We start from the raw sequence: 22,574 nt of genomic DNA on the forward strand, positions 1-22,574 counted from the left end.
GACTCGTTAGACCTGGACTCGTTAGACGTGGACTCGTTAGACGTGGACTCGTTAGACCTGGACTCGTTAGACCTGGACTCGTTAGACCTGGACTCGTTAGACGTGGACTCGTTAGATGTGGACTCGTTAGACCTGGACTCGTTAGACCTGGACTCGTTGGACTCGTTAGACCTGGACTCGTTAGACCTGGACTCGTTAGACCTGGACTCATTAGACCTGGACTCGTTAGACATGGACTCGTTAGACCTGGACTCGTTAGACCTGGACTCGTTAGAGCGTGTAGCTGATTATGTGCATCTCCATGGACGTTAGCCCAGTTAACCATCATATGTCCCCGTATCTCAGAGCTCCCTGTGGCTTTAGTCCACGGTGCAGGTTCCCCACCTCTCGTACCAGTAAGTTGGCTGCTGTAAGTCCGGGATGTTCCTTCAGTGGGTGGATGGGTAGGACCGCGTGGTGGTGTTCGCTCCAAGCACCTCGCCAACACCTCTAAAGCTGCTGGGAAAGAAACAAAAGAAACAAACAAAGACGCCGCAAGGTCTCCTGACTTTATGAATCCCCATCTATGGATAACCCGCCCCGGGGGTCAGGGACCAGTGATCTGCTGCCAAATACCCCAGGACGCCCAGGGAGAGCCAGGGTTGTTACGGCAACCTAAACAGTGTAGTAACAGATTGTTATTTAACGTTTTGGCGGATGACTGTAGAAGTCTACTGAAATGGGGGAGATGGTTTTTCTCATAAAAGAGTCAGAGCCCCCACCCCCCCCATTTCTGGTAAAAAGTAATTTCCATATCATGTCATTCAACAACAGCCTTGAACAGTGTGATTATTTCTGATTTAAGATGGTAGGGGATCATCAGCCCCGGACCATTGGATCACTGGCAGGTGCGCAGAACTATCAGAGCAGAAGTTCAGGTGGGATTCAGGGTAGAGACGGAGAGGCACGAGCGGCCGTCTCAGCACGTCTATCTGGGGTAGGGATGGGAATTGAGAAGATTTTTCCAATTCCAATTCCATTTTCGATTCTGTTTAACGATTCGATTCTTTATCGATTCTCTTGGAAATTTGGAAAAAAGGAGAACAAACAGGTGGATTAGCATCAAATTTGTTTTATATCTTGGAACAAAAAAATACAAGTGAGGTCAACAGTGAGGTCTTAAGACGCCCCCAGCCTTGGGCTCCTCCATGCTGTGCCAGGGGGTCCCCAGAAAATATTAATTGTTTTGAAAATAGTTACCTGCAGTATTAACAGAAGAGGACTGGCTAACGTTGTCGCTGCTGCGGTTGAGAGCATTCACTCCGGACTCGAAACAGATCAAACACGCGAAGTTCATTACAAGTTATTGCATGCTGTGTACGCAAATGCTTTTACGTGTTGCTAGTGTTTCCTCCCTTTGTTGAAATGTCCGTATTGCAAGTATTGCAAGTCGACCTGTTGTCATCCTTTTTGGTAAAATATAACCAAACCTTCGAGCGTTTATGCCGCTTTGTCGCCATGTTTTCCTGCTGGGCACGTGGTGACGTCATTCGCGCCCACTGGAATTGATAACGGAATCGTTTGCGAAAAAGGCAAACGATTCCAAGGAATTGAAACACTGGTTCTCAACAAGAACCGGTTTGTCAACAAAAAACGGTTTTTGATTCCCATCCCTAATCTTGAAGTAACTTTAATGTCATTTCTAAACGATTTGGAGTTAAATGTTGTTTGAAAGGACGCAGGCGAAGACGGCTGCCAGTCTTGTCCCAGCCCCGAGGTCGAACCGTCTCAAACACCCTGAACTAAACACAGGTGAACTCCCGGGGGGTTGTTTCTAGGAGGAGGTCCGTGGCTCCGCTCAGGCTGCGGTGCTGGTGGCGGCGGACGACTGGGACCGAGAGGTGGAAGTTCACCGATCAGAAATGTTCTGCAGGGAAAGCAACAAGCGGACATTTCTGGGTAGAAGAAAAAGAAAGACCCAAAGTTCTGGGAGTTTAGATGAGTTGTTCATACTGCGATTGTGTTTCACATGTGTAGTCCGGGCTGCTAGGACTCCAGACCTGCTCCGTCCCCAGACCTGCTCCTACATTTTGGACAGCGTTGTAAAAGTGACCGGACCTCCCCGCGTTGAGGAAGACCCGCTGAGCTTGGAACTACAAAAGGTCCTTTTTGCTGCTCTAACTCCTGTGAAACGATCAGGGGGTGAAGTTTACATTTCCCTCCTTGAAGTGCAGCCGCAGATCCAGTCTGGAGAAGTAGTTAACTGTGAAGGAACAGCTTCACATTTCCATAATGAGTCAGTGAAGGTATGTTGGTGGAGACTGGCCGGCCACGACCTACATCCATGTGGAAATTCTGTCCCGTGAAATAGTTCTGGTCCCTCTCCCATTCACTGGGTACCACCGGTATAGAGTGTACTAAACCAACCACATTAGGCACTTTTACACATTTCTTTTGTTGATACTAGCTACGCCTGTGTTGAAAAAATCGATTTTCCGATTCTAAATCGATTCTCATATTAATTCCTAAAAATCGATTTGTATGTCTAAAGATCGATTTTTTTTTTCATCATTACATTACAACTTTTGGAATTCTTTTTTTTTATGCCCAAAAAAGGATGTTTTGTAGGGCACGATGTTTTTGCCTTTAAATATGTTTAAAGGTATGAAAACATTAAAAGTTTTCAGTTATAATTGCATAAATTGTCTGTATTTCATTACTTTATATACTGTCTTGGGGTTACATTTGCATAAAATGCTCAAAAGCAAATTCTCAAAAATTAAAAACCGAAAAAGTACGAAAATTGAGAAAATAAAAACGGAATAGGGGAAAAATTAAAAGCGATTTCATAGGGCCCTACCTCTGTTCCCTGCCCTGGATCTGTTTGGTAATTCTGACCCACAATGTTTCTGAGAGCAGTTCTATCAGCATTCTGGGAGCTGATTGGTCCTTACAGCATCATTAGCTGCTAATACTTGCTGTTGAATCTCAATATAATACTAGTATTAATATGTTGCATAACTAGACAGTCATTCATGCAACAGCTCAAAAAAAAGTTTTAATAACTCTAACCCAAATCAATATCGGAATCGAATCAAAGCGTGATAATCGATTCTGAATCTTAAAGGAGCATGAGGCTCCTTTTAAGAAATGAGACTCTCTACCACGACGGCCGTTGGGGGTTTTGGAGCCAACAGCGAAGCCGGCACGGGAGAACGGGGAGAACGCACATGCAGCGTCATGTGACGTCACATCCGCAGGACAGCGCGGGAAATTCGGCCCCCGAATTGCAGCACATTTTGCAGCACACAGCCTGTTCAAGGCAACGGAGAGATACACTAGAGGGCTAATTTTTTTGGGTTTGGAACGCTTCATCTGACATTATTACTAGAAAAAACTTAAAACGTATACGCATTTTTTTCATAAATCCTGCCTCAATCCTGCCTCAAGCTCCTTTAAGATTATTATTTGAATTGATCCCCAGCCCTTATACTGGTCTGGTTGATGCTGTGCTCGTCACATTTCATTTCTCTGCTCGGTTGTATGCATATCCAACTTCTGCGTCTCCAGGTACCACCACCTGGAAATCAAAGCTGCGCCAGAGGTATCAGACTCATTTATGGAGTTGAAGAGGAAAAGCTTTAAGATGTTTGTCCAGGCGGGTTTGCAGCTTGTAATTCCCTCTCAGTACAAAACAACAAACAGCACAAGCTTGCAGCTGATGTATTTGAAGGTTCCTCTTATGCATACACTCCAGCTGCCGATAGCATTCATGGTAACGTAAGGGCTTACAGGCATACAACAGGAAATGGATCATCAAAGCAGACCAAAGCCAGACTCATGAAGCACGCCGTTGGCTGCGTGATGCGTACAGAAGAACTACTGTATTGTTGGTTCCGGAAAACTCTTGTATTATTTTAGCTTTGCTCCGTCATGTCCTTCTTCACCTAAACGCATCTCTCTTCACACGTAACAGCGCTGCTGCATTTCCAATGAAACGTTATGGCGTCAAGAGTTCTTTACTTCTGACAACCCCCTTTAAAACCAGGACTAGGGATCGATTCAAATGTTAAGAATCGATTCGATTCCGATTCTTAAGATTCAGAATCGATTATCAAGATTTGGTTCGATTTGATTCTGATATGGATTTGGGTTAGTGTTATTAAAACTGTTTTTTGAGCTGTTGCATGAATTATATGACTGTAGTTATGCAACATATTAATACCAGTATTATATTGAGATTCAACAGCAAGTATGATGCTCTCACACTTTTGTAGGAACAATGATGTCATTGTAAGATATTTTGAAGTTTATAAAAAGTGGTGTGAATACCTGTCAATCACTGTTGAGCTGATGGATTTTTTTTTTCTAAATAATTTTTTTTTTTTATTGATATTGGTAGCAGGCTGTAAATAGCCTACGCATCAGTACTTGCTCCTGGGTGTAAATAGCCTAAGCTGATTTTTTTTCAATTTTTGGCCTTTATCGGGTTTTTAATTTTTGAGAATTTGGTTTTTAGCATTTTATGCAAATGTAACCCCAAGACAGTATATAAAGTAATGAAATATAGACAATTTATGCAATTATAACTGAAAACTTTAATGTTTTCATACCTTTAAACATATTTAAAGGCAAAAAAATCGTGCCCAACAAAACATCCTTTTCTGGGCATAAACACAAAAATACCAAAAGTTGTAATGTAATGATGAAAAACAAAGAATCGATCTTTAGACATACAAATTGATTTTTAGGAATTAATATGAGAATCGATTTAGAATCGAAAAATCTATTTTTTTCAACACAGGCCTATTTAAAACAACACAAAGCTGGAAGATGAACCCAAATACTGAATGACGGTCAACAAGGAAAAACAGCTACACGGCCCGTCTTTCTTGACTTGTCCCTGGGTTTACAAACACTGAATATCTCCTCCAAATGTCCCATATACATATAAAATGTAAATACCTATATACTATGTTGTTTCTTGCAGTCTGTAAGAGCTGTATTGTGCAGCACTTCGAGGAGAGTAACGACTGTCCAAAATGTGGCATTCAGGTCCACGAGACCAACCCCCTGGAGATGCTCAGGTGAGACGTACGCCATCCTTTCTCTTTTATGTACAAGATAAATTCTTTTTAACTTCATCTTGAAGAGCAGCAGAGAGCTGCTGAGTTTAAATAATTTAATGGTGCATTGTGTGGAGTGTATAAATGAGAATAACAGCCCCATTTGGTTGTTCTTTTTGTCTTCTGTCTCCTCCTTTTTGCTTTTTTTTTAAACTATATTCATTATATTCCCAGGTTGGACAACACCCTGGAGGAGATCATCTTCAAGCTTGTGCCTGGACTTAGAGAAAGTGAGTGAAATTATGTGACCGTTCAAGGGGATTGGGAGAAAAACAAAACAAACACACACACACAAAAAAACAAGCCGCCCGATTGCATCATTTATTAAACCACTAAGACGAGCGAGGCTTAAAACTGATGCGACTCTGCGTTATTTGCAGTTTAACTGGAGGGAGAAAAGCAAAGAGAGAACCCTTCAGCAGTTAATCAGAGCGTTGGAATAAGAGTCAATGCCAGCGTTTGCTCTGCAGCTTCCTCAAAGCCGTCCACAGTGACTTATTAGTCCTTGCTCCGGCAGACCACAGGCTCCTGTTATGTGTTCTTCTTTTTCTTCTTTCTGGTTCTGTTCAGTCCTACACTTTTGTACCTCTCTTTAAAAAAACAAACAAACTTTAAATCTTGACATTTACAATCCAATCCCTCCAGAAATGGTACCTTGGTAGTCCATCCCCCTCCTGTGCATCAGCGGTAACTTCAGACCTGTGCGGTTCATCTGTGCCGTGAACCTTTACACCACTACAGACCCTAAAGAAGCGTTGATTAATATAACACATTTTTCTGTTGCAGAAGTGCTTGGGACCAAAACCATTCAATACAGTATATAAAATGCACAGGGCTGCCCCTGACCAAATTGGGGCCCTAAGCGAAATGTTATTTGGAGCCCCCCCCGCCCTCAAACCTCTCCTCATCCCAAATGTATCATTGCTACAAAATGACGTTATAACAACATGCTATTTAACTTGACAACCCGCCAATAATAACAAATGTACGGTAGATAAAGTACTTTGACTGTATGAGTCAAATGAAATAAAAAAAAAAAAAATACCTGAAATAATAAATAGATATTAAATAAAAAACTTAAAAATTAAATAAACAAGTCACAAATAGCGATCAATTACTCACTAAAAGAAAGTTACCTCCATCACCTCAATCCCCCACAAAAAACTGAAAGCAGGTCTCGCAGGTCTGAAATCAGAGCTAAACACGCACGTGTGCCTTTTACAGAGGCACATTTATCTCATTAAAAATAGTCAAAATTCTTAACAATATAAAATTATATAAGTAAGTAAGTCAGACTTGTTCCCAGTGCATGTTGGACTCCGGCAGGGCTGCCCTTTGTCACGGGTCCTGTTCATAATTTTTATGGACAGGATTTCTAGGCGCAGCCAGGGGCCGGAGGGGATCCGGTTTGGGAACCTCAGGATTTCATCTCTGCTTTTTGCAGATGATGTTGTCCTGTTGGCTTGATCGGACCGGGACCTTCAGCATGTGCTGGGGGGGTTTGCGGCCGAGTGCGACGCGGCAGGGATGAGAATCAGCACCTCCAAGACCGAGGCCATAGTTCTCCTCCGGGAAAGGGTGGCGTGCCTTCTCCGGGTGGGTGGAGAAGTCCTGCCTCAGGTGGAGGAGTTCAAGTATCTCGGGGTCTTGTTCACGAGTGAGGGAACGATGGAGCGTGAGATTGACAGACGGATCGGTGCAGCGTCCGCAGTTATGCGGTCGATGTAGCGGACCGTCGTGGTGAAGAAGGAGCTGAGTCGAAAGGCGAAGCTCTCTATTTACCGGTCAATCTACGCCCCTACCCTCACCTATGGTCATGAACTTTGGGTAGTGACCGAAAGGACAAGATCGCGGATACAAGCGGCCGAGATGAGTTTCCTCCGCAGGGTGGCTGGACGCTCCCTTAGAGATGAGTTTCCTCCGCAGGGTGGCTGGACGCTCCCTTAGAGATAGGGTGAGGAGTTCGGTCACCCGGGAGGAGCTCGGAGTCGAGCCGCTACTCCTCCACATTGAGAGGAGTCAGCTGAGGTGGCTTGGGCATCTGTACCGGATCCTCCTGGACGCCTCCCTAGGGAGGTGTGCCAGGCATGTCCCTCCTCCCTAGGGAGGTGTGCCAGGCATGTCCCTCCTCCCTAGGGAGGTGTTCCAGGCATGTCCCTCCTCCCTAGGGAGGTGTTCCAGGCATGTCCCTCCGGGAGGAGACCCCGGGGAAGACCCAGGACACGCTGGAGAGACTATGTCTCTCTGCTGGCCTGGGAACGCCTCGGACTCCCCTCGGAAGAGCTGGAGGAAGAGATGGAGGAAGTGTCTGGGGTGAAGGAAGTCTGGGCATCTCTGCTGAGGCTGCTGCCCCCGCGACCTGGGAACGGATAAGCGGCGGACGATGGATGGATGGATGGATGGATGGATGGATGGATGGATGGATGGATGGATGGATAAAATTATATAAAACTATAGCCAATTTATTATATATTGGCTAAAGTTTGTAGCTTATATACGACCAACTGGTCATTTTACTACTCTTTTTCAACAGAGGTTAATGCATAGGGCGTTAACAAGGCGTTCAATAAATGTTCATCATCAGGGCTGCGGGAAAAACACAATTCTCCAGTCAAGACAGAAACTGGAGACAGATTCCAATCTGAGTGGCAGCTCAGGTGTTTGTGCTACGTTTTATTTCGGCAACATCCCCACCTTCAAGTGAAGCACGAGTTTCCTCGTGTTTTGCCTTTTTTACTTTCTTGCTACATCCTGATTTGTGATGTCTTTTGGATGAAAAGTTGAAGAGCCTGTCTGCACGCGCACCCTTCTGATTGGTCAGATTTCGGGTGCTGCCAATCAATGCACGGCCAGATTACTCACCATTCAGGTCTATTTTCTCCCCTCCTCCCCACGTGCATATGCACATCCATTACGCATATGCGTTGCTGAGCAAATGCGTCCCCTCGTGCAAAACGTGGCCCCCGTTGGAAGATGAGAACCTACGCACAGCACGTGTTCTGCGTTTAGGGAGTACAGAATACAGACTGAAAATACAGAATGATATTTCTACTTTTGTTTCTGTATTTAAAAATTTTTCACCATCACCCTTTTGGATGAGCTTTTTTTTTCTTGCCCGTGACACTTATTGTCACAGTTTGGTTATTCAGTTCCTGTTTTATTTTGAAGCCCATGTCTTTATGTTTCAGTTCTGGTTTGACCTTCCTGTTTCCCATCTGCCCTGATTGTCTGCCCCTGTGTCTCGTTAACCCTGGTATCTGCTCTTGTCTTTCCCCTGCTCCCTGCTGGTCCGTACTGTTTGTTCCTCCGTGTGTCTCCTGTCAGGTTTTTCTTCTACTCTCGTGTTTGTTTGTTTAACCCTGCATTGCAGCGCTTTTTGGTTTTGTTTGCTTTATTAAACACCGTTCTTGGAACTCCTGCCTCCTGGCTCTCCTGCATTTGGGTCCTAACTACAACGCAACCTTACACTTATTTTCTCTCCACCGATACGCCAGCTGCCCTCCATTGTTGTGGACTGTGATTGGGTGGTTGGTTAGCGTTTAATCTTGAATATGTTAGTAATAGGTCCAGTAAATACCACTTCCATTGAAGAAAATGTGACACCCGTTTTACAAGAATGCAGTTGTTATCTTGCTTGTCCGACTGTTGCCCCTGGCTACCAGCCAGATTTGAAGCCCAGGTGATCTGGCCTGAACTGAAGGCCCTCCGGGAAGCAGGAAATACACGTGACGTGTCTGTATCTTCCTTAAAACCTGGAGTGTCTCATTGTCTCTTCGGCCACGCCAGCTGAGGTTACCAAGGCCTTAGCAACCGGCCCTAGCAACACCTTTATCAAGAGTTATATATAATCAAGAGTTATACATAATTACAACACAGGCAGGGATGCTGTTGGTCTCTTCTCTTCACGTTAGCAGACCTCTAATCCTCTAACCCAGTGCTGAACTACTGGATCTTTCTGGACCAATCAAATACGTCATAGAAGCCGACGGATAGTGGCCGATTCTACGTGTGGAATCAGCCAAAATAAGTGCCAACGGATGATTGCTTGGGACACACCAACCCGACGCAGGACACGACTTCCGATCATCGGGTTGGTGTGTCCCGGCCCTTAGAGAGAAATGGAGCAGATTAGTGATGCATCAAGTTCTTGGAGTTATGGTCCAGTTCTGATGTAAAGCTCATATGTTGCTCCTGATTGAGTATAAACAACTGTGGGATAAAAACATTCACAATCCCCAACCCTGCTAATAAATTTAAACAACCGTGTCTTTTTATTATTAGGGCCTGAGCACTTACAGTGCGAAGGCCCTATTGTATTTGTAGGAATTTTCCTTCTTTGTTTATATTTCCGACAAAATGAGGGCCTTTTTGCCCCCCTAAACGTGCCCCAAAAGTCACCAAATTTTGCACGCAAGCCAGGCCTGGCGAAATATTTGATATTTAATAGTTTGCATTAATGGGCGTGGCAAAATGGCTCATTAGCGCCCCCTAGAATACTTTGTGCCTCAAGCCCCACAATACGGTTTGACATACATGCACGAAAATCAGTACACACCTGTATCATGTCGCTACTTAAAGAAAAGTCTCTTGGCGCCATGGCCGAAACCGAACAAGAAGTCGGCCATTTTCAATTAATCGTGTAATTTTGGCGAAATTTATGCCATTCCGTCGGCCGTTAATACGGCCCGAACCGTAACGTGCCCCCAAGTGTGTTATACATCAAAATGTTTGTCTCCATCCTGCGATGACACGCATTACTTTTCTCTTTCAAAAGCGTTACCGTGGCAACGATAGACGCCAAAAAGCGCGTCCCCCCTTCATCTGATTGGTCTAAAACTTTTGAATGGTTTGACATAAAGAGTCGTGGGTGGTGTCATCGGACTCGGTTTTGAGTCCTTGAACAAAATTGGTGCAAATTAGCCCTGCCCCTTCTTCTGATTGGTCGATATCTGATAGTTCCTAATTTCTGCCATAACTTTAGAATTGTTTGATATAGAGAGTTGTGGGTGGTGTCATCTGCTAAATGTCCAGGGCTGAAGAATCTACATGCAAGTCATACAAGCTTCCACTGCAGCCTGAACGTGCACAAGGGTGGAGGGCCCGTTCATCGCTGCTTGCAGCTTTAATTTTATTTTTGATTGCTGTCGTCATCTGGCCCCTGATACCAATACCGTGTCGGAGCGGTTGCATCTATAGAGCAGACGTCATCTAGTTTGGTCCTGATTTATATGAATTCTGTCTCGTGGTTTTAGAAAAAAAGATTTATCTTCAAGCCACACAAAAGCTGTCTCCTGCGCTGCAGAATCAGACCTGGGCTGCGCTGATGAGATAAAAGTTGCATGCTGCTTATCTGGATGAAGCTTTGACCTTTAGACATTTGGCTGTTTTGTCACGACGGGCGCAGCGCGCAAGTGTTTACGCGCTTTAGCGGCGGCTGCGTCCTGAGCCCTGGCATTTTAGCGCGTTGGTTCAGCAGGAGACGTTTCTGCTGGAACGTTTTGAACCAATTTAAAGGAGACTGGCATCGAGTTGGTTTGACCTTTTAGAACAACAGCTAGTTCTTCAGCTAGCAACAACAAGGGCACCGTAAACCCCTGTAAACATCCGTGCTACGTTTCTACCGGAGAAACGGGACTCGTTTGTGCCAGGGACTTATGGCCCTTTTCCACTAGCACCTACTCGGCTCTACTCAATTCAGCTGGAGCAGAAGTAGGAGGTTGGAGTGAAGCTGCTGTGACGTATTTGATTGTGTATCTAAATGAAGAAGACAACAACACTAAAGATGTAGAACCTGGAGGAGATGATAGATGTGCTGCTGGGTCTGTGACTTGTGTTTGATATAAATTTCAAAATGAGAGTTAGAGAAAGTTCAAGTGGCAACACTTTTGTATTTTTTAGTTTGTCTCTGCGCTGCTGGAAAGTCAGCTGGAGCCGTGAGCAGCTATGAAGTGACAGAGTTCCTGGTAGATCTGGTCGTTCCTTATCGCCCGTCTAGATCCCTTTTTAATTCTCTCCTCAGCACCAGGTTTATGAACATCTGCACCTCAGAGTTGGATCATGAAACAGACTTTTGCGCTGCCATTGCTGGTTGAATAAAATGAACAAGAAGTCACTCTTTCACTGATGTCCACATTGTGACTCAGACTTGGCAGAATAGTTACAGAAAAAGTATCTACTCGGCACGTTTAGAACCCTGGTGGAAAGCACAGAACCGAGTGGAGGCGAGTCGAGTAGGGCTGAGTAGGTACTAGTGGAAAAGCACCATTAGTGGAGATGTTATATCTCCTGACTGGTTTGGAAACACCTCAGGATCCTCCCACCTGTACTGCAGCCAGTGGTCATCCTAGATTACTAATTGGTTGTGTGGACCCGCTGGAAAGCTGGAGGAGATCTGCCATCCGGCGTGGATGCGGGCGCTGCCTCTGCAGCAACAAATAATGATAGGGTAGGCCCTATAAGCTACGGCTTCAGCCTACACCTTTTCGGCAAAACAAATGTTTTTTCTTTCCTTTTCATCTTGTTCTTCAAAAAGTGTGTACAAGCCGAAATAAAGATTCATAACATAACATAACATTCACCTCTGAGTCATGAAGAGCCCTTTGTGGTGTTTGGGAAGTTTTGTGTGACAGGTTGATGATAAAAGTTCTGCTTTGATGAGTTTTTATGTTTTTATGATTTTTCAGTGGAATTAGTCACCATGAAACGACAGAGGATGGAGGGATGGAGGGATATTTGTTCCTCCGGTTGTGTTGGTCTGGCATTTGACCTGATATGACTGTTCAAGTGCTCTAATTTTCTGTGTTTAAGTGTTTTTATGATCTTGAATGTGTTTTATGACTGCATAGGATGAATTCTGACTTAATGAATTCCTAAATCGAGTAATGATTGATGCCTTTATTTTTCACACTGTTGAGTTGAATCCGAGGCTTCATACTAATCAGTTTTCCATTTGAAATAGAAGAAGAACAACAAGAAGTGGAGTTCTGGAGGAAGAACCAGCCCAAAGAAAATGGCCGAGGTAAGCAGTCTTTCACCAAAACCTTGTTAAGATCCTGCAAACCCCACCGCCAGGGGTCCGTTTCACAAAGCAGGTTTAGTGAAAACTCGGAGTCTGTTAACCCTGAAATGAGGGAAACTCTGAGTTTTCCGTTTCACAAAGGGAGGTAACTCAAACCAGAGAAAGAGAGGTAACAGGTTAGGTTCAGACGCTCTGAACCTAACCTGGTCAGTTACCGTAGTAACAGACGCTCTGAACCTAACCTGGTCAGTTACCGTAGTAACAGATGCTCTGAACCTAACCTGGTCGGGACCAGGTTTATATCGTGAAACCTGGAGTTTCTCTGTGTCTCCGCCTCTTTCAGAGCCGCACGCACATTTGATTTCCTCATTCATTCAGTCAGAAGGCGAAGTTCTCGCGGAACCATAAATCAGCCTTTACGGGCCCCAAGTTTCCAATGAGGGGGAAATCCGAGACTTCCCAAGGATTTCCATGAGGTCCACAACAACGCGCCGATGAAGAACCATGTCCCTCGTCTTCCACCACTTCACAAATACCCATGGGTGCGGATCCCGGGGGGGACGGGGGGGACCGGTTTCTGGGGAGCATGAATTGTTCCCCCCAATGGGGATGCCCTGGATTGTTCGGGGTTGAGCGGGTGTATTTTCAGACTTGAGGGTTGAATGTGTGGAGTGTTTATTAAAAATATATTTCAAAAAAAAATAATACATCCACGCTGCATTTTGAGGTGTACAGAATGAGAGTATTACTACTCCATACATTTTTATTTTAGTCTGAATTAATATTTTTAAAATTAAAAAAAAAAAAAAAAAAAAGAAGGCGAAGTTCTGCCGAGTCCATTGTCACGAACATGGCATGTCCTTTTGATGAAGACACAATTGTTGAAGGTGCAGCATTAATGCGCAGAGAATTAAATATTCGTCGGGAGATGGTTATCAGACCACGTAATACATTTACATTATACATAGTCTTATTACAGGCAAAGCAATATATGTTAATCCTTTATTTGTTATAATTTTGATGATTGAATTGTTTAATGATTTCATAATATATTCTAATTTTTTGAGATTTTTTATTTGGGGTTTTCATAAACTGAGCCATAGGCTAATCATCAAAATGATAACAAATAAAGGCTTGAAATATCTCACTTTGCATGTAGTGGGAAATAATATTGGTTTCACCTTAAGCTGAATTTACTACGAATGAAGTTTTGCAATATATTCAACTTTTCCGACCTCCACCTGTATATTATTACATGAATAAATAAGAGCATAATACAGGGGTCTCCAACTCCGGTCCTGGATCCACCTATCCAGCATGTTTTAGGTGTCTCCCTGCATGAACACACCTGATTCTAATCAATGGTCGTCATTAACTTGTCATCAAGGTCCGGACAGTTCTGTTGTGGACACAGCTCCTTGTATCATGGTGTGCTGAAGCAGGGAAAGATCTAAAACATGCTGGATAGGTCTCTCCAGGACCAGGGTTGGAGAACCCTGGCATAATATGTGTCTGTATTGGTTCAATACGGAACGCAACTTTAAATTCCCAATTACGGAACAATTCCGTATTTCAAGGGACTGGTGGCAAGCCTACATAAACCTGTCCAAGCCATCAAGGGGTTCCACACCAGGTGAATGATGTAGAGATCTGTTAAATTAATTTTATATTATTCTGTGTGTGTTACTCTTTTTTCGAAAAACATGTTCAAATTCGCCGTATGTGCGCATTAAAATCTCTAATTCCATTCGGGTGAAAAAGGACACGGCGTGAAGTATGTGGATCTTCAGATGCAAACTAATGTTTCCTCAAAGGGATTTTGTAAATTGAAATGATAAATAAAGTTTAAAATAAAAAAAAGAAAAAGTATGTCGCTCTTTTGTTGTCGCCGGTTGCCATGGTGAATCCTTGTATCAGCGCTCTACTGATGCTGGCTTTTTATTTCCCTCACGCACGAGCTTAACTCCAGGTGAAACTACTTAGAGTTGAGTAAATTACCTCAAATCCGCTGTTCTGGAACCGAAAACTCAGAGTTTCCGATCTCAGAGTAGATCAACTAAGAGTTCAGGATTAGACTCAGAGTTTGTTGAACCTGCTTTGTGAAACGGACCCCTGGACACTTGTCCTGACGGACAAGTGTCACTTGTCCCCACATGGGTTTGTCCTCCCGTGGGTTCACCATCGGCTGGGAGGGCCATACTGGTCCCACTGCATTCTGGGATGCAGCTGGCCCTCGGTTGTTGAAGCTTTCCCGGGAGATTTGACGTGCATATAAAGTCACGTTCAAGTCCAACCAATGAGAACGGTTCATTTATGAGGAGGAAGGGAATCAGACGTCAGGTTTTCTAGTATTTGTATATATATATACTTTATTTAACCAGGTAAAACAACTCATTGAGATTAAAACCTCTTTTCCAAGAGTGACCTGGCCAAAATGGCAGCATAAAAACGATACATACAAACACAGACAGTCAGTCACACATTCCGGGGAAACAATAGTAAAACAACAACTGGATAGTCTTTTAAAATTGATTTGAATGTACCCAAGGATACTAGATCAACCAATTTCAAGTCCTTCTGCGCATCATTCCAGGTTGAGGGGGCAGAAAACTTGAACGCCTTTTTACCCAGTTCAGTTCTGGCTCTCGGGACCTACGTTTGAATAAAGTTCTGTGAGCGCAGGCCATAATGGCTGACGTTTCTACACGTGTGCACGCACAAATATGTAGGGAGACGTCCCAAAATGGATTTATAAATAAAAGTCAGCCAGTGGGAGAGTCTACGGACAGGCAAAGAAGGACAATTGGCAGCAGCAACAAAAAACAGTGATGTACCTGATAGCTGCAACCCGAGATAAAACGCAAAGCACAATATAGTATAGTAATAATATACTATAGTAGTAAACATATTTACTACTTTAGAGGGACACATGTGAGCTGGGGTTTGGTTGGTTAGTCGTCTCCATCATCATTCACCACTTCTTCTGGTCCAGAGTGATCTTTTTATCGCGTACCTGGCACCTTATCCATGTGCTTTTACAGAAACCCTGAAGTGTCAGCGCTTCGGGCTCCCTGACGGCGGAGGTGACGGGGGTGCCGGTGGCGGCGACGACGGCGACGGCGGGGACGATGACGACTACCACCGGAGCGACCCTCAGATAGCCATCTGTCTGGACTGCCTACGCAACACGGGCCAGTCGGGGGAGACCACCGTCTCGGTCTGTCTATACTCTTTCTGCCTCACATTTTCCCCTTTTCATAAATAACCCATAAAACATCATTTTTTCTCTGACAAGATAAAACAGCGAGGTAAGGAATTATGGGCTGCAAGTTTAATTGGGTTTTTTTTCTTTTCTTTTTTTTTTTTTTTTTTTTTTGCACTCACCCATCTCATTAAATCAGCCAGTAATCGACTTTGTCTCTCGCACAATCAGGATCTGATGAAGAGGTTCATCCGCTGCTCCAGTAGAGTCACCGTGGGAACAATTAAGAAGTTTCTTAGTCTTAAACTAAAGCTGCCGAGCTCCTATGAGGTAAGGATCAGGTTCAAATCTGCATTTTCACACAGTGTACTCACTCCAGCAAATTCAAAAGCATCTTTTTTAGTTTGTTTGCATTTGTTTTGACTGATGTCAACCAGTTTGAGTAGTTTGTTGGACCCCGTTTGTTGATGACTAGAAACAAGGGGGGGGGGGGGGATTTTCACAGAAGCTTGGAAACACCTCTCTGAAGTCTGCACAGTCATTTGCATGTTCACCATCATGAAACTGTGTTTGCATGTTTTTTTGCATGACTCAGCATCGGCTTCGTGGCCTCATGTATTTGCAGCTGATTAGAGAGTTGAAGCGATGACCCGGAGTTTTAAAAGTAGACAAACACAACCTCAGATGAACAGCAACACTTTTTATAATTTTTTTGTCGAACGAAACCGAACCAAAGAGCAGAAACTGTGTCTGAAAATCCCATTAGGATTCACCATTCCCGTTATTTGTCACTCTTTGTGATGCAGCGTTGTTTTGACTGGACTTTGACCAGTCGTTCCAAAACCTTGACTATCTTACTTTTCAGCATCGTTCTGATGTAGATTTGCTGCTGTGCTCCAGATGTTCCTCCTGTGGCCCGATGTGGTTCAGTTATCACACCGATGGGCTCACTTTGACTCCAGAATACTATGATATTGGTGTTCCACTTGGAGGAATATCTGGAGGTAAACCAGCGCTCGGTCTGTTGCCAGATGGTAAAGAGTTTAAACTCCAGTTAAGGACCAAAACAATGTCAATCAAGGCGATTTTGGGTTAGAATGAAGTAGACTTTTGAAATCAACTAATGTCAAAATAAGATGCTATTTTGAGTCTCTGACAAGGCGGACAGGAGTAATTTAACTGTGTAAGTGTGCATGACGTGCACAGATAAGGAGACTCCTTCCAGACGCAGTAACTAGGGATGGGAATTGAAAACTGGTTCTTGTTCAGAACCAGTTCCCAGTGTTTCAATTCCTTGGAATCGTTTGCCTTTTTTGCAAACGATTCCCTTATCAATTCCAGAATGACGTCACATTCGCGCCCAGCAGGAAAACATGGCGACAAAGCAGCATAAACGGTCAAAGGTTTGGTTACATTTTACCAAAAAGGATGACAACAGGACGACTTGTTGTTCTCCACAGCTGGAGACACCATAAGTCCAGAAAGATCGCGTATCCTTCCTGAAAAAGCAGATATGCTTATTTTTCTGCAAAAGAATTGTTAATTCTTCATAGTTGATGGTTGCAGAATTGCACAATGCACAGTTCCATTGGACTTGAGTTGATTGTATTTTTCACTGGCTGACGTAGTTTTATTTTTGAGTGCTCAGCTCAGATATCCTTTTAAAAAGGAGAAATTTAATTTCTATTAGAGAAGAATATTTATTTTATTATTATATTTTATATTTATTATCAAAACAAAAATATTTTCTGGGGACCCCCTGGCCCACCATCGAGGAGCCCAAAGCTGGGGGCGTCTTAAGACCTCACTGTATTTTTTTGTTCAAAGATATAAAACAAAGTTGATGTTAATTGACCTGTTTGTTCTCCATTTTTTCCCAAATGAGAATCGAGAATCGATAAAGAATCTAATCGTTAAACAGAATCGAAAATGGAATCGGAATTGGAAAAATCTTATCAATTCCCATCCCTAGCAGTCACCATGTTGGAAGTCCACAAAGCCGACTACCAAATGTTGCTTTTAGCATCAAAGGATGCAAAAGACTGAGAGTTCCTGGTCTCTGGCCCCCCTGAACTGGGTCTATCACTTAAATATTTACTAGAAAACAGGAACCAGGGACCGTGCAGACTTATGATAAGCAGGACGCGACCTGAAGATGCTGCAAAACGCGCCTTCAGTCCTTAACATCGCTCTGATTCGTGTCGTTATAGTCCCCAACAAAAGTTGACATGCTTGGTAAACTGGTTCGGCGTGGCTACACGGCAACTGCTGCAAGGTCTTTACAGATGTGCTGCATTTGGTTTTCTACTGCTTCACGTGCATTACCTTCAGACTGCTCCAGTTTAGGCTCACATTAGTCTAGAAGTCTTGTAAATCTGTTCATAAGCAGCTTCCCAACCTTCAGAAGAGCTGCTTTGACAGCCCTTCCAGGCAAGCATTACTCCGTCTTTCCCTAATTGCGATGTCCTGGACTTTATGGTTTAACGTCCTTACTGAGGCCTGCAGAATCTGATATGTAGCTCCAGGTTGTTTTTTTAATCTTTTATTTCTCTGAACAATGACAGGCCTGAGCTTGAATTGTATGCAGTTTTAGCTTCAGTAAATGCCACAAGTGTAGTATGATGTGTTTTTGCTCATCTGAGGTTGTATTTACCTCATTTTAAGACCCAGTAGGGGAGTTTTTTTTTATTATCCTAGTTTTATATAACCGTAAAATTCATAAACGAGATACTTTCTTTTTCGATGAGTGCCTGCCGCACCTACATTTATGGTTCTACAATAAAATCAAAAGATCAATGAATTCTCCTCATTTACGCTCCACCTTTGACGGCAGAGCAGTCTCTGAGACTTTAGTGGAAACACTAAAAAACAGGCCACGTTGCCGTAGCAACGGGCCTATGTCATGTGAGAAGAATGTAGGCAGGTCCTGCCTGTTTCTTTGCGGTTCAAAAAGTAACGCTAGATGTCCCACATCAGGTTTTAAAAGTGAAACTTTAGTGAGTAATTTTTTCATCAAATGTGATGCATTTATACATATATTATCTGAGCGTTAGAGTGAGCTGTCAAGGTGACGGAGACAGACATGAATATATGTACACAGGACTGATGTTTGTGTGCTTTTTAAGCCTCATATTTGGTATTTTTATTGGAATTGTTCCAGCCATCTTTGGAGGAAAACGGTTTGTTGCAGACTGAACTAAGACCGGCGTGACATTTCCATACAACCACATATTCGGTGCAGCCTCCTCCTCGTTACCGCAGCAAACTTCCCCTTTCCTTTCAATGCTCGCGTAATGACTGACATCCTTTTCTTTTTTTCCCTCTAACACCTTGCTGGCAGGAGTTTGCACGGCCGCATTTTGAAATGCTTTCTGTTGAGCTTTTTTCTTCCTTTTGCAGCTGGATGTGCTTTGCAACGGAGAGATCATGGGCAGAGATCACACTCTGGAGTTCATCTACATGACCCGGTGGAGGCTACGTGGAGAGAATGTAAGGCAGTCACACTCACTTCCTGTTTATCTGTGCATGTTTGCATGCTCATGTGTGGACTCTCAGCTGCAGGGCATTTATGTGTGTGTGTGTGTGTTATAAACTGAACCACTACAAAGAATCTCTTATATCTCCTCACAATGAGAAACGTTGATATTGCAGTTCTACTTAAGAGAGTTAGACTTCAGTAGAGATTAGGTTTATGGTGGAGCACAAAGTGTGGCTGAGGCTAAAATAAGAAACAAGTAAATGAACAGAATGGTTGCGTGTGCAGACCGGTGCTGGGGGTTTGACTTTTGTATTCAGTGTTGAACAGGTTTAGCAGAAGGAACTCACTGTTTACAGTAAAAGCTGTGAACAGTGAGACTTAAGCTTTAAAAAATGCTTTACATTTTTTCTTTACAAGTTTTAACAGCCTGTTAAAACAATACGTTTTTATGTTGAAAGTCGCTTTGGATAAAAAAGTCAAAAGGTAAACCCTAAAGATTATTGCATTTACTTTTGTCCATCTGCCCCTCCGTCCGTTAACTCGCATTTATCCGACTTGGAGTCACGGGAGCTTTGGCCTAAACAGGGAGGAAAGACCTGCCTCCCATCCAGCCACCTCCTCCAGCCCTTCTATTCAATTTTCAATTTAATTTTATTTGTATAGCGTCTAATACACTAGATGTTGTCTATAGACGCTTTCCAGAGATCCAGAACATAAACCCCCGAGCAATTATTACATAAACAATGGCAGGTAAAAACTCCCTTAGTGGGAGAAAAACCTTAAGCCAAACAGTGGTAAGAAAAACTCCCCTTTAGGAGGGAAGAAACCTTGAGCAGGACCAGGCTCATCAGGGGGGACCCTCCTGCCGAAGGCCAGACTGGGGGATCGGGGACGTCAGAAGCACACAGCAGGCATGTGGAAGCAGCAGCGGGATGACCAGAGGGGGTGGGGGACCGCAGGCAGGTGGAAGCAGCAGCAGATAGTCCCTTCTGGGACCATCTGAGGGATACAATCTCTCCAGCATGTCCTGCATTTGCCTCGGGGTCTCCTCCCGGTCGGACATGCTAAAAACACTTCCCCAGGTAGGTCCCCAGGTGGCACCCTTCACTTCTCCAAGTCCCTCCCAAGTGAAGGAACTTCTCACCCTCTCTCTAAGGAAGAGTCCAGCCACCCTGCGAAGGAAACTCATTTGAGCTTCTCGTATCTCTTTCTAAAGTTTATGACCATAGGTGAGGGTAGGGACATAGATGACCGGTGGCTCAGCTGTCACCTCACTACCAAACCGGAGCAGACTCCACGGTGTTGCAGCTGCCGCACCGACACACCTGTCGATCTCCCGTTGCTTTCTCCCGCCACTCATGATCAACACCCAGAAATGCCTAGACCTCACTCCCAACCCAGAGCAGGTATTCCAGCCAATTTCAACTGAGAACCTTTGTCTCAGATTTGGAGGTGCTGATTGACATCCCCACCCCTTCAAACTCAGCTGCAAACATCTCTAGCAGAGAGCTGAAGGTCTTGATTTGATGATGCCAGCACTACCAAGTCAACTAAGTTTGCTCCGCAAAAAGCAGAGATGATATCCCGAGACTACCAGCCGAACCCCCTCTACCTCTTGACTGCACCAAAGTGCAGACCTGACAGTGGACAACTCCCACCTGAAATTAATCTGACTTACTCCCGGTAATCTGGAACAGACCCTGTTTGTACAGAGAATGATGGCCCATAGCACCGGACCCGGTAACCCCTGGAGCACTCCTCGTCAAATGTCAATAGTCCATAAAGTACATGTAGATCGGTGGGGCAAATTCCCATCCCCCCTCCAGGACCCTAGTGCGGGTATAGAGCTGATCCGGTCCCCCCTTCAAACTAAGGGGAACCACCGCCCCAGTCTGCCTATCCAGAGGGACAGCCCCCGATGTCAAGGTAATGCTGCAGGGGGATGTCAAGCAAAACAGGCCTACAACATCCAGAGCCTTGACGAACTCTGGGCGGATCTCATCCACCTCTGAGACCTTGTCACCTTTGAGCTTCTAACTACCTTGCTGACCTCAGGGGGGCAAACAAAGCTTTTAAGTGCTGAAATTAATGAAACCAAACTGAATTTAGCTCATTGCCAGGTTTTATCAGTATAGGTAAGTGCTCTAATAAGTCAATATTTAAATCAGCTAGTATCTGTGTTATCTTTGGATGATAGACTTCTAAAATGTTTAACTTTCATGTGAACCAATTGGGCCAGATCGTACAGAGTGCAGCAGACACAGAGAGGATCGCAGGCAATTCCAACTTTCAAATGAGCCATTGGTGTGAAAAGTACTTATTTAATTTTAAAACTGCCATTGTCAAGTGCTATTAGAAAGGAATTAAATGGAGGATGCTTCTTTTTTAAGAGAATCGCCTCCAGATTGCGGTAATCGGGCGGATCCCATGTGGGGATAGATGCATGTGTTTGGTTTATCTGCACTTGGGGCTTAGAGTACCATGAAGTAGAAAGTAATCAAATCTGTAGAAGCTCCTGGTATGACTGCTTTTCCAAAACTTTATTACTTTATGAATTGTGGACCACTTAAAATGACAGTTCGGTGGCTTGAAAACTGTATATGTGACAGTGTAAGATAATTCCCAACCTTTGAAAGTCAGGAAAAGCACATGTGCCTTTTATGAAATTAATTTTCAATAAAACGTCCTCATTTCAAGGTCTACAACAAAAGCTGGTCGTCACAAAGATAGGAGATGCAAGCTCGCAGGGAGGAGGTGGTCATGTTTCAGTCCGAAGCATGCAAACACTCAGACTCATTAGTCTGCTGTTAGTTCAGTATAACTAATTCATCACCAGTAAAAACTTGTAGTCCTGCACTTGGTGACTGTATGTGTATGTGTGCACTCAAGATTAGCTGTTGAAAGGTCCTGTTCACTAACGGACGGTAACTGAGGAGCGTCGACAGCTGGCTCCGCAGGAGGCCGCAGATCCTGGGTCAGCAGGCAGAGTAGGGGAGATGGGGAGGCGAAAGCAGAATTACACAAAGACTCTGCAGGTTCCCTGTACCTGAGAGACTATTGCCCCAAGACTTACCTCCGAGGCATCTGCCTGCACAACAAACTCCTTGGTGAAGTCCGGGACCGCCAGGAGTGGGTGGGAGCATAAGGCCCTCTTCAGACCGGTAAAGGCATCTTTGGCCGCTTGAGTCCACTTCAGCTTCTTGGCTGTCTCTTAGTTGTCAGGTCTGTTGGGGGGGCAATAAGCTCTGAAAACCCAAAAAAGATTAAACCTGACTCCTTGACACTGGGCGTGACCAGTCCTGGATGGCTCTCAGTTTAGGCTCCTGAGGTTTGACGAGATCACGGCCTATTGTGTATCCAAGATACTTGGTTTCAATGTAGGCCAACCTGCACTTGCTGGGATTGGCTGTGAGCCCAGCTGCACAAAGAGCATCCAGTACCTTCGGTAAGGGACTTTCCCAATCTGTGCTATGTATCACTATGTCGTCCAAATAAGCTGCTGCATACTCTCTATGGGGCTGCAAGACCCTGTCCATCAGCCACTGAAATGTGGCAGGGGCTCCATGCAGCCCAAATGGTAATTTGGTGTACTGAAAAAGCACCTCACTTGTTGCAAAGGCTATTTTCTCCCTGGAAGCTGAGGAAAGCGGAACTTGCCAGTATAGCTTTGCCAGGTCCAAGGTTGAGATGAAGTTGTTGCAGAATCGGGTCAACTTATTTGGTTTGGGGACTAGCACAATAGGGCTCACCCAAGCACTGCGGGATTCTTCA

At 44.2% G+C, this 22,574-nt stretch overlaps 1 protein-coding gene across 3 annotated transcripts in view; it reads left to right on the forward strand.

The window, feature by feature from the left end:
* The window catches only part of LOC133463848 (polycomb group RING finger protein 5-B-like), a 38,356-nt gene that overhangs the window by 9,071 nt on the left and 6,711 nt on the right, over positions 1-22,574 (forward strand). For 2 of the 3 annotated variants that reach the window (XM_061745593.1, XM_061745594.1), the window contains exons 3-8: positions 4,970-5,066; positions 5,280-5,335; positions 12,064-12,123; positions 15,165-15,340; positions 15,557-15,655; positions 18,725-18,814. In XM_061745593.1, the coding sequence (XP_061601577.1) occupies positions 4,970-5,066; positions 5,280-5,335; positions 12,064-12,123; positions 15,165-15,340; positions 15,557-15,655; positions 18,725-18,814 (578 nt within the window). The remainder of the gene's footprint in view (positions 1-4,969; positions 5,067-5,279; positions 5,336-12,063; positions 12,124-15,164; positions 15,341-15,556; positions 15,656-18,724; positions 18,815-22,574) is intronic. The other variant, XM_061745596.1, reaches the window with a different exon arrangement.

The sequence above is a fragment of the Cololabis saira genome, chromosome 17 (genome assembly GCF_033807715.1).
Source record: "Cololabis saira isolate AMF1-May2022 chromosome 17, fColSai1.1, whole genome shotgun sequence".
Lineage (NCBI taxonomy): Eukaryota > Metazoa > Chordata > Actinopteri > Beloniformes > Belonidae > Cololabis > Cololabis saira.